Below are 12,961 nucleotides of genomic sequence, written 5' to 3'. Positions count from 1 at the left end.
TCACTATTCCAGTGTATTTTCCATTTTACAAATTCTCTTTAAGATGCTGATGGCAAATAATACTCAAACATCTTTCTGTGAACTCTGTACCTCTAACGCCATCTGGTGGTCAAAATAATTAAATCAGATCAAACTGATGAGAAATATTTAATTTAAACTGAGCCACTTTTTTTATCTGATTAGCTCATTTTAAATGCTACAGCAACAACATGAGAGGAAAACTTAAATCTAAATCTGATACTCTTGGATTCATATTCCCTTGCTTAACTGTTATGGAACATTGTGAGGATTTATGTCTTACAAAAGTATTCATACCCCTTGTACTTTTCTTACAACTACAAACTTCAATGTATTTTATTGGGATTTTATGTGACAAACCAACAAACAGTTTTGCATAGTTGTAAACTGAAAGAAAAATAATATATAGTCCTAAAACAAAACTCTAGACATAACAATCTGAAGTGTGGCAGAAGTGTACTCATCCCATTTACTCTGATGCTCCTAAATAAAATCCAGTGAAACAACGGCATTCCAAAGTCACAGTTCATTTATATCTACATAATCTTTATTAACATGTAAAGGGTTGCCAAAAAACAGCATGATCAAGACCAAGAAACAAAGCAGACAGGTCAGGGACAAAGTTGTGGAGAAGTTTAAAGCAGAATTAGGTTATAAAACAGAAAACTGAAACGGACACAGAAAATCCTGAAAATTGAGGTGTATGGCACAGATGTCAACCTGGCAGACGGAGCAAGGAGAGCATTAATCACATCATGGAGTGGCAACATTATGCAGTTAGGATCATTTCCTTCAGCAGGAAGAGGGAAGCTACTCAGAGTTGATTGGAACATGGAGCGAAATACGGGACAATCCCAGAAAACTTGCTAAAGGCTGAAAAAGATTTTCGGCTAGGAGTGAGGGTTACCTTCCAGCAGTAAAACACTAATCATACAGCCAAAAGCTACAATGGAAACGTTTAAACCAAAGCATAATCATGTGCTAGAATGGCCTAGTCAAAGTCCAGACCTAAATCGACCTACAGTTTCTATATGTGCAAAGCTGGTATAAGACATACTCAAAAGGACTTGCAGCTGTAACTGCAGTAAAAGGTAGTTCTGAATACAAACGCACACAATTACTCAGATGTTTATTGGTGAAACCTGTTGAATGCCTCGTTTCCTTTTCCTTCTATTTCACAATGATGTGCTACTTTGTGTTGGTCTATAACATGAAATTCCAATAGAATACACAGAAGTTGGTGTTTGGAGCATAACAAAATGTGAAAAAAAAGTCTATAAATACAATTGCAAGGCACTGTATATGCAGCAGCACATTTTGTGTGTGCCTTGTTTATGTACCTTTGGAAGAAACTAAAGATTCATCGTTCTGGCTCAGTATGATGGAGCAGCTTTTATTCAGCCAGTGTAAGTTTGATTTCACTGATGTACCGGCACCTCCTAAACCTCCTCTGAGCCCTCCAACGGTATCAATGCCGATGCTTCCTGTTTTGTAAATTTACCATCATCTACTCCAGACTGACGAATGGTCTCCAAAATGCTAAAGTCACCGTTTTCAGTCAGATCTACATCAGCTGCAGCAGATTTAGGCTCAGGAGATTTACTCTTGGTGGTGTACTGCTGGTCTTCAACCTCCCAGTTCTGAGCATCCTCTTTGTCCTCATTACCTCCATTGATGTAAAATATGTTACTACTAGAGCCCTCCACTTCTGACCAGTTACTGACATCAGGAGACTTCACCTGCATCGAGTCCTCTGTTTCCTCGCCTAAACTTTCCTCCTCACTGCACCTGATGATGCTCTCATTGGAAGACGGCAGCGAGTGGCTGTCCTCGTTTTCAGTTTCTTCTTGTTGCATTTGATGTCGTGAGTCACTAAGATCCACCTCTGGTTCACTAATCACATTCCAACTCTCCTCATGAATTATTGACTGAAGGGGCGTCTCCTCTTTGTCTCCTGATTCGTCACTTTCTTTGCTCTCTGACTCTGTTTCGTTATCCGGTTTGACATCTGCTAGGTGACCTTTACAAGCCTCAGAGAGGTTTTCTGATGCAGCATGGCTTTCTACAACTTCCTCATTATTATCTTTCACAGCCAAAACATCGTCAAAATCCACACAAATTTCAGACTCTGATTTTTTCCTTTCTTCGGTATTGTCTTCAAAGACACTGTCCCCTTCATAGCTGTCTTCGTAGCCTGTCCCCATGGGTGAGTGCACTTCTACAGGAGTCTGAATCACACAGCTTTGTTCTGCAGGGCTGAGGCTCGCTGAATCATCCTGGATCTCACCCAGATAGAATGAGGCCTGTGTGGAGCCATACTCCTCAACAACGGCCTCCAGCTGGTTGCTCTTCTGGGAGATCCTTATAGAGGCGTGTCCCCTGTGCTGCGTTTCATCTGGTTTCTGCTCACAGAGCTCCGATATATCTTCCAGAGGGTCTGAATCTCCACCTGGGGCTGGTTTAGAGTTAATTGTTGTGTTCGGTTGTAGGGAAGGCTGGTGAGGTGCCGGACTGTGGAGAGGTAACAAGAAAACACTCACTTAATATCTGATGACATAAATCCCCCATCAGTAATATAAAGATTGTACATTGTTTACCAGATACAACGTTTATATCTGATCTATACAAGTGAAGGTATGAGACGCAGCCTTTAAAAAAAGTTGTAGTAAACTGAACAATTTGTGCTGAGCCAGACTTCCTGTTTCTCATTTCGTTAAATCCAGTTTAACCTAACCAGCTTCTTACTTCAGGGTTCCTACTCATTTTTCATTGCATGATTCCAGACTTTTCCAGACTCCAACTTTTAGCGTTTTCACTCCATGTTAGTCCATCTTAAAGTGTAAATGCAAAAGTTCACTATAAATGAAGGACGATATTTCAACAGAGTTCGGGATGTGAAGCAAGTTAAATATGAAGCAAGAAGACACAGATGATGGATGGATGGAAGGATGGATGAATGAAATGACAGATGGATAAAATTCATACTGGATTTCAACCAGATCTTCCTCAGTAAATATCTTAACAAGCATCAATAGCATTTAATAGCTAGAACTTGAATTTTATGGCAAACAGTATTTTTTTAATATTTTAAATGTTTTTTGCTAAAGCATTTGTGTATGCATGCAGAAGTCATTCAAACATATTTCAGAATATACCTGGCTCTGCTCACATTTGTATAATTATTCCCTGGTCATACCTTTCCATTGACTCATAAGAAACAGTCAGACTGGGCTCCCTGATGGAGTCCTCCTGCTGAGCCTGAGCCAGCCCTCGATTGGAGGAGGCGTAGGTGAGGATGGCGTCCGTTACAGAGTACGGTGTGAGGCCCTGGACACAGTCCTGGATGTGACCAACCGGCAGCTGGGTCTGCAGGAAGAGGTGGAGCTGGCTGTCTGACAGACAGACTGTGGTGTGCAGCACTCTGGAACCAAAACCAAAGGAGACTGTCCATAAAACCTTTCAGCACAGAATAAACTTAATTCAGGAAGACAAAAACTGACTTGTCTAAGAAGGCTTGAAGTCCTCTCCGTCTTTTCTCCAGAAAGGTTTCATTGTTGAAGAAGAAGAAGGATTTTCCAGGAAGGTCTGGGACTGGACTAAAGAATAACAAAAAAGCCTTATTTTTTCTTCTTCGTTACAAATCTCTGATATAGTGACACATGCTGATAATGAAATAGTAAGTTGTTTTTAAACATGTTAATAATGAAACCCGCTTTCAGGATCATGTCTGATTCACTGTTGGGTCAAGCACTCGGTCTCATCGTGTCTTTGTTTTAGAAAGAAAATAGCATTTTAGATTTTATATATGCCGTTATATTTATTTAAAAAAACCTCTCTGCAGTGTACTTAAACAACTTGCTTCAGTGCAGTTTCTTTATTAATTGCTTGTTCATTAAATGTTCATCTCAAAGCCCTTTACAAGACAAACAACTTCATGTCCAAATGTATAAGATCCAGTTGAGTCCATATTATTCTAAAACAATTCAATACAAATTCAACCATTTTTATTGATCTTTGGGTGACCAGATCTTTCACTGGAACTGTGCTTTATTCAAACCAGAAAGATTGAGCTTTCTGGCAGTAAACACTTCAGGTGAGATCGGCCTGAAAATAAATATGGATATGTGGGAAAGCACCTTATGCCCATTGTTATGTACAGTGGAGGACCTGTGATGCTGTGGGACTATTTCTCCCCCAAAGGCCCTGGGAACTCTTTTAGATTGCTTCACATTATGAGCTTTTTAGAATAACAGGAAATTGGTCATCACTGGGTCTTTCCAGTAGGATGATGATCCAAAACATATGGCCGAATCAACACAGTAAGTGTTCACCAACTGAAAACAACAAACAAAAGGTCATCTCAGTCCACAGAGCTGAATTCTATAGAAAGCTTGTGGGGCGAGCTTGTAATGTGATAAAAGCATAAATAATGTGTGCCAAGCTAATGAGTTTCTGTCTTTTAATGGGAATGATTCAGACAAACTATCAACAATAGGAAGGTACAACACAAATTAAAAATGCAGAGTAAGTAATATTACACTTAAGTGGGAATCGTTTAGCCCCAGTTTAAGCATCACTCCTGTGTTTTAACTTCGATTCATTCATTTCATTGTATTAACAACTCATGGACTGACCTAACCGACAAAAGCATATGTTGATCCTTTCACGGGTTTTTAACAAATTCACATTAATCAGAAACTGGTGCGAGGAACCTCTGGATGATAAAGGGTCATAGTGTTTGCAGGAAATAAACGGACTTCTTTCAATACAATATTCTGGTATTCTTTTTAAACAACAAACATAAGCAGAGGAGCATCTGACTTACACCAGGCCTGCATTCTTCTGCAGCTTTTTCTTGAGCCACTCAAACTCACTGTAGCGCCGGCGAACACAGGACGTCTTGGCCGTGAAGGCTTTGCTGTTAGTCTGAGAGCGAAACAAAAACAAAGGAGTCTGAAATTGTGAGTCACGCAGAACTAGCTAGTAAATAGTCTGTGAAATCACATCAGAGCCCTGAATATTTTATATTTGTTATAATGAACTGAAATACAATGATCAGATGTTTATCTGCTTTCTTTCAGATCTGACCTGCCCATTTTGATTCATTCTGATTTTTTTTCTAACATAAAAAAGATAAAACAGAAAAAATGTGATGCGGCTTGTTTAATAGAGTTAATAGTTTAGAATCGAAAACAACGGTAAGAGATTTACAAGATTAGACCCTTCTATGAGCATCGGCCTCTTATGCTTATCTTAGATTTTATAAACTTAAAAGGTACATACCATTGGTTAATGCATTTAAAGACCTCATATTGTGGGAGATTTTAGTTTTTAAGCAATTAACAAATATGGATAAAATAAAAGCTGATTTGTTTGAGTATTTTACATACTGATCAAAAGGAAACTGGCTGACAGATTGGTGCTCTCTGCTAATAACCAAACAAATAATCTTTTCTGTCCAAGCTCTCTGCCAAAGATATTTAAAAGTACATTAGTTCAGTTATTCTGCGGCATGGAAATGACTTCGAATGCGAGCTGCATAAACCTGCATAAATCACCGAGGTTATAGCCAGTGGAAATCTTCCTCACATGTCAGATTTGTTCAAGTAACACGTGACCCAGTCCACTATGATATTTGCATCACAAGCTGCTACACCCTGACGCCCTGTAACAGATTCAACTTTAACCCGTGATGGTTAGAGTCATGCTATCAAAGCAAGCATGAATGTCCTAAGGGACATATTTTCAATACCCCCTCCTCTTGCTTAACTTTATTTGTACACTTTAAAAGAGCTGCACCCATGAGTAGTTATGAAAGACATTCTGTCATGGGAATATCTAAATCCACCTCTGCTGCTTTAATTGAAGAGGCCAGGTGTGACCACCTATATAAAAGCAGGGGTTTTGGGCAATTGCTCCTCTGAAGCACACAGCTGTATCCTGAAGCAGGAAATACCATCACCAGTAACATTAGAGAAGCAACTGTTGATAAATTTAAATCTGGGAAGTTTTATAAACCATTTGAAATCCATCATGTTACAGTGAGAAAGGTTAATCACAAGCGGAAAACATTTTAATTTGTTACTAATCTCATTATGGATATCCCGCACAAGTCCGCCAAAAGACCAGACTATGCAATGCTCAGCAAAACTGAAAAAAAAAGCCAACCCATCTCAGACTCTACAGGCAACAGTTAGCATGTTAAATGTTAAAGTTAATGACAGGACAAATAGAAAACACTGCTTGGAAGAGTGAAAGGAGAAAAAAAAAAGTGGCACCTCATACCAACTGTAAAGCACAGTGGTGGAGGTGTGATGATTTGGGTTTGTTTTGCAGCCATCGAGTCCACCATTATCTCCTCACTATACCACAGTATTCTAGAGTCAAATGTGAGTTCATCTGTCCGACAGTTAAAGCTTGGCCCAAACACCAACAGGACAATGATCCCAAACACAGCAGCAAATCTGCAACCGAATGACTGGAAAAGAAATGAATCAAGCTGTTGCAATGGCCCAGTCAAAGTCCAGATCTTAGCCTGATAGAAATACTGTGGGACCTCGTGAGAGCTGTGTAGAAATTAATGTTTGTAAACATCAATGAACTGAAGCCACTTTGGAGAAAAAAGTGGACCCAAAATAGTGCAATACAATAGTGCTACTGCTTGAAGAGTGACTGTTGCAACGATCGCACTACAAGCAGGATCATGGAGTGGAGTGTACTTAGTTTTTACCATGACTGTACTGTCAAGGGAAGTTTATTTTTCCTATGTCTGTATCATGATCTGCCAAGATTTAAACCTCTGACACAGTAGTTTTCATCCAAATGAATTTTCTATAACATTCTGTGGATCATTTTAAATCACTAAACAACAGATCAAAAACATTCAATCAAACAAATTGATATGGGCTCATGTGAGGTCATATGATCTTGGTCAAGTTCATGAGTCAACACCCACCCCACACATTCATCTGTGCCAAGGCTTTTACTGCTGACAAAGCATTCTTCAACCACAGCTACAGCCTTGACAACATCAACATCTGTCTAAATAAAATGTTAGCAATCCATCTGCTTGGAGATTAGACCGTAAAATCACATCCTAGACTGGAGAATTTGAACCTAAAAGGACATCAGGTTTGTAGATTTCCACAATAACAAAAATATGTCATAATTTAAGGGAGCTGTAAAACACTTTCAAAGTATTATTCTGTGTGTTCTTTAAGGTGTTAACATTTTTCACAGGTTTTTTAAACAATCGTCGCAGATGTCGGTGTAAATCATTCTGAAACCATTTCAATGAAAATCATTAAACACTGCAAACCCCTTTCCCAGCAAGAGGTATCAGAAATGTTGAAAACCTCAGAATATTAAGTGTGAAATAAAGCACATCAAACTATTCCAACAATAAAAATATTCCCAAAAATACTGCATCCTCATCTCTGAGCTGCTCCTCAGTTCAATGTGATGTTACTGTTAATACTCACATGTAGGAATATTTTGTAGTCGATGTATGAATTCCAAGAACCCTCGTTCTGAATGCGGGGATCTTGGACTCGCACAGCAACAAACTCCTTTAAGACAGAAACAGAGATGTTAAGATAAAACCTTTATAACAAAAAACAAAAAAAAAAACTGCAGTAAAACTTTTATCTGTGTGACCGATAAAGATCTAGGAACAGCATGTGCCTCGTCTGCAAAAAGTAAAAAAAAGTTCCCTAAATACTTATTAAAGATTATTATTTTTATCTGGTACTGCAGTGGATGTTTGTTTAAAGAACAGTTTCTGCTGTCCAGCGTATAAATTACCAAAAAGAGAACTAGTAGTAAATATTTCCTCTGTGGAGGAGAGAGTAGCAAGTTACTCACATCGTCTTCGTGATTAGTAATCATCCTACCAAGACTGCACTGCAAAAAGAAGGAGACAAAAAAAAAAAAAACGTTTAGAGAGATTGCATATTTGTGCGTTCTCAATACTTGGTGTCTGTCATAAGTGGGTGAATCACCTTCAAAAGGAGAAGCTGGTCAGTTCAAATAAGCCGAGTCACTTGTGTGGGTACTTTGTTTCTTGATTCAGATTCTTTTAATAGAAGAACCAATGAATTTTTCAAGACACACAGTGGTTTGTTCGCTTTATTAAAAAAACGTCGAGATCCCAACTAATGACTCCCATCATTTTCAGTCTATAAATGAGTTAATTAGCAGCATGTAATCTGCAAACATCCACTTTGAGTTAGAACTCACACTATAGTTCAAGACATTTGCTTTCGTGCGTGACAATGATGTGATAATCTTGTTATTTCCTCAACTTAACTTTCCTTCAATTGAAAAATTAGGTTTTGTCTTTGCATTCCTTGGTCAGCCGGCAGTGTTGTGGATTTGGTGGTCCTCACTGTCGGTGTTGCATTTAATGGCACACTAATTTATATTTCTAGCCCAGTCATTATTTTACTGAGTCATTCATTTATTTTACTATGTATTCATAATTATGGTAGGTCTGGTCCCTACTTCCTAGAGGCTTGTCCACAGCCAATGGTAGAGAAGCTGAGGTGGTGAAGATGTTCCAAAGACCGCGTCTGTCCTGCCTCCATTTTTTAACAATATCAGAAGCTTGTTGTGACAAGACAATACAGCGTTCAAGGAATGTAAAAAAGAATGATATAAATAAATGGGCTCAGCGAAATCTGTCAGGTAAAAAAAGACTCAGTAATTATTTTATTCGGTATGTATGTATATAGTCTCAATTATGGCAGGATAGGTCCTCCATAATAAGGCCACAAAATTGATAAATGCCTCTAAGGTATCGTTCAAAACAACTCCGATTACTGACGGCTGCTTCAATCAAGTACAATGTCCTGAAACTCAGTTTAAAACAAAAGAAAACTAAAAAAGTTATGGATTCTGTTGGTGTTTTAGAAAATAACTGCCAAACAAAGCAGATGTAACTTCATGAACTATTTCTGTTTTTCTGTTTACAGGCCTGATTGATTGATTATACTGTAAACAAGATGGCTAACATTTATGCTAATCAAAAGCTACTTACTTTTACAAAGTCTCCCGTGGCCTCTTGTTTACTATCCAGCCCGCTGTTGTCAACGCTTCCCCGCTTATCGATATTTTGGTTTGAGGAGGAAACAAAACCTTCCACTTGGAGGGCTGAGCCTTATTCTCGGCTCCTTCCTCCATTTCGCAAGTCACAGTCGTTGTTACGTCTAATTACGTCACCGCGTTAGGGAGAATACGCGTGTACGTTCGGAATAGAACCAGGGAGGGGCCACAAGAGCAGGCGCCGTCAGCGTGTCCGCCATATTGTGAGTGGCAAGTTTTTCGCGGACAGAAGAGCGAAAATGGAGAACTGAGTTTTGCCAATAAAAAAGTCCTAAAGTTTCTGTTCAGCTGCTTTTATTATAGGTTTATTTAAGTACTTATTATGGTAAGACAAAAAAACAGTGACAAACAAACTCAAACGATTTCTCCCAATCAAAACGTATGAGATGTAGGCGATGTGATTTTGTAAATGTAATAATTATAGCTTTGAGGGGTTAATTTCACACATAGTCTTTATGACACGGCTAAGGATGTGAAGACTTACTGATGTCTGATGATGTTACGACACACCGCACAGTCGCACTGCTTAACCCTGTTAGGAATAACCTTAATTAATATGCTCATAGCTGTTTTTCCCTTTTATAATATAGTGAAATAAATATAAGTTCTAATGTTTCCCTTTTGTTACAATAGGATAAGAATGCTCATAGACATACAGTACAAGGATAAATGGCCCAAGGTTTGTCATAAATGACCTGAAGGCACTGGGTTTGTTAGTGGAGCAGCTGGTATAACTGGGTTGATTAGAAAGCTACAGCACACTTAGATTAAGTATGGACACCCGCTACTACACAATCTAACAGATAGACACCACAATGGTGACACATAATCTACTGATAATCACTGAGGGAGGGCACATCCATTGCATTGGAGTGTCAGATATAAAAACTATATGTGACCTTCTATTGAGGCTCTTCGTCATGCTCTAACAGACAGCAACGATCTGAGACGGGAGCCTCAGCGCTGATCTCTGTAATCATTCCTCTGCCTTAATTTAGATTAAAAGAGCTAAAAGTTAGAAACTGTTTGAGAGTCGTTCCTTTAAGAGTCTTTAGATAGAAGTGGTGACTGTTTCCGGGGTCCAAGGACCGGTGGGGCTCCGAGGCGTCTGACCGCCTACAGGGTGCGGTAACTTGGACAACCCAAACCCACTGGAAAAGATATGGTGCTGTTTCATTTGTCTTCTCAGGAATGCCACTCACAATGTGGCAGCACTATCCCTTTACAATCTGGGGACTTTTATGTGTAAAGAAGGGGCATTGATTGGGTTTCTCTATGCAGTAATTGAGAGCTGAGAACCTTTTAATTTTTCACTCCTGGAATTCAAAGATGACACAAGAGGTTGGATTTTGTTGACAAATCCCAGCTCCCTCAATTTTCAGAAGTAGTCAAACTGTGAGAACGCTGAAAAAAACAAACAAAAAAACAACAATAACAACAACAATGTTTTTATTCTGTCTCCAGTGAGCCATAATCGCACATTTTTCGTTTATGATGGACAATAACCAGTTAACTGGTTAAAGGTGAAAAAACAGGTTCGATAACAAATTTGAGGCAGCTCTGTCTTATCTCCCATTTTTGTACGGAACACATGAAAAGCCCATAGATTTACACGTTTATATAATTGCTAAACCATAGCGTATAATTTTTCATACAGGGGCAGGTTTGGGTTGCTGTCCCCCCAAATAAATTAATCAGTGAGTTAGAAAATGCTGCTTTGTATTAACTCAGTTTAACTTAGTGTAGTAATATAAGCTGCTTGGTGATCTGAAACACCAGCGTGTGACAAAATAGCAAAAACAGAAGAAATTGGTGAGGGGCCAATAACATTTTCACAGCTCTGTAAATATCCTTCCTGGCATACTGTTCGGATACCTCAGAAAGAGCTTAAGAGACTGATGTTCTCTCCTGGACCAGTTATCTCTTCCTCTGCAATCAGATATTGAATAAGTGGAAGATAGTGGATAGATGTAGATAAATCTTTTAGCAGAAAGTCAGACAGTCGTTAGTTTGCTTAGCCACTAAAGGTGGATGAAGCCTCATTTGCTTTTTCCAAGTGTGTGGATATTATGAGAATGAGAAGTTGAGCTAAAGTAATGGGATATTAAATCCAGCGTGGCTGTTATGTATCATGACAACATGTTTATGATAGAAAGAAATGAAGCAAGGGTTCAAATTTGCACTCTTTTGAAAATCAGTATATCTGATCAATCTCATACTGAGAAGTGTGACTTGTTTGTTTTTTGACCTCCGTCTGCTGGGTTGAAAAATACACTATTTTTCATGGCATGTTTAACAAGACAAATGGAAACAATTAAATTAATTCATTTTAGAGAATACGTCTGGTGTGTTGCTAAGTGAAGAAAGCTCTATTTTCATGAGAGGGAAATATTAGTTATTGTCCGCAGTTTAACCAATAAGTAATGCTGTCATGATGAGCAATGGTCCATACCAGAGAGGGAAGTCATGCATGTGCTTTTGTTGTGCTGTTTACTGGATGTTCTGTTTACTGGATGTTCTCCTGATGTGTGATTTTAGCTTGGATCAGCTGCTAACATGTTTGTCCTCATCTCTGTTAAAAAGGAATCCATTAGTTTTATTATTTTAAATTGATGTTTAGTTATTATAAAAAAAAAGCTAAATAAATAACTAGAGTACCTTGGGATACACCTCGAACTTTTTCCATATTTTGTCACATTACAATTGCAATACTCAATGTTTTTTATTGGTATTTTTTGTGACAGATCCACAAAAAGTAGTATATAATTGTCTTGTCACATATGTAGCATGCTTTTGTATCCAGCCCTCTGATATACTACTTTGCAGAACCACATTTCAACGCAGTTTCAGCTTTGCTTATCTGGAGACTAATTTATGCCCATTCTTCTTTGCAAAATAGCTCAAGCTCAGTCAGATTTGATGGAGAGCATCGGCAGATCAATTTTAAATTTTAAAGCCACATGTTCTAAATTCTATTTAAGCATGAACTTTTACTGGACCATTTTCAAATGAGCATGCTTTGATCCAAACTATTCCATTGCTGCTCTGGCTGCATGTTTAGGACTGTTGTCCTATGGGTAAACCACAGTCTCAGGTCTTTTGCAGCCTCATTTTCTTCCAGGATTGCCCTGTAGCTCCATCCTGCTTCCCACTTACTCTAAGCCCAGAGCATAATGTACCACAATATTTCACAGTGGGGATAGCGTATTCAGGTTGATGTGCATTGTTATATTTCAGCCATACATTCCGTTTATTATATAGTCAGAAACTTCAGATTTGATCTCAGTTGACCAGAGCATCTTCTTCAATGTGTGTCTTCTACATGGCATGTGGCCAACTGCAAAAAGCACTACATATGGCTAATCTTTCATTAAAGCCAGATTTGTGGATTTTAAAAATAATAGTTCGAAGGTTGCGGTATTGTTTTATAACCCAACCCTGCTTTAAACTTCTTTACAACTTCCTGACTTGTCTGCCGTGTTCCTTGGTCTTCACAATGCTGTTTGTTCACTAATGTTTGCTCACCAATCAGCTGTATTTATAAAGAAACTCTGATGGCAATTGGTTGCACTGGATTTTATGTACAGTTATTAGAGGCAGATGTCTTTTTTTTCTTCCAATTGTGGTGACAAGATGGTGAGAAAATGTGAGACGGCTTTAGGGGCATGAATGCTTTCACAAGGCACATTAATTATATTAATAATCTCAAAATAATGACTTAGGTATCTTATTATTATAACACCAAAGTCATATTTATGAGATGAAAGTGGGCTTCTATGATAGGAATACAAAAATATTTAAAGAACAATTACTGGCGGCTCCTTTAATGAGATACAAACTG

At 38.4% G+C, this 12,961-nt stretch overlaps 1 protein-coding gene across 2 annotated transcripts; it reads right to left on the bottom strand.

The window, feature by feature from the left end:
* Positions 1-543: 543 nt before the first annotated feature.
* On the bottom strand, positions 544-9,220 carry snx11 (sorting nexin 11). 2 transcript variants are annotated; one of them, XM_047378039.1, is made up of 7 exons: positions 9,056-9,220; positions 7,882-7,920; positions 7,500-7,586; positions 4,844-4,944; positions 3,519-3,614; positions 3,215-3,439; positions 544-2,529 (listed from the first exon to the last, which is right to left on the bottom strand). In XM_047378039.1, the coding sequence occupies exons 2-7, from the start codon at positions 7,903-7,905 to the stop codon at positions 1,458-1,460; spliced, it is 1,605 nt and encodes a 534-aa protein (XP_047233995.1). In that variant the 5' UTR covers positions 7,906-7,920; positions 9,056-9,220; the 3' UTR covers positions 544-1,457. The 2 variants fall into 2 exon arrangements, with proteins under 2 accessions (XP_047233995.1, XP_047233996.1); XM_047378040.1 differs by lacking the exon at positions 9,056-9,220 and adding an exon at positions 8,019-8,037.
* Positions 9,221-12,961: the final 3,741 nt, after the last annotated feature.

This window comes from Girardinichthys multiradiatus, chromosome 10 (genome assembly GCF_021462225.1).
Source record: "Girardinichthys multiradiatus isolate DD_20200921_A chromosome 10, DD_fGirMul_XY1, whole genome shotgun sequence".
NCBI lineage: Eukaryota > Metazoa > Chordata > Actinopteri > Cyprinodontiformes > Goodeidae > Girardinichthys > Girardinichthys multiradiatus.
This window is presented reverse-complemented; position numbering and strand designations above follow the sequence as displayed.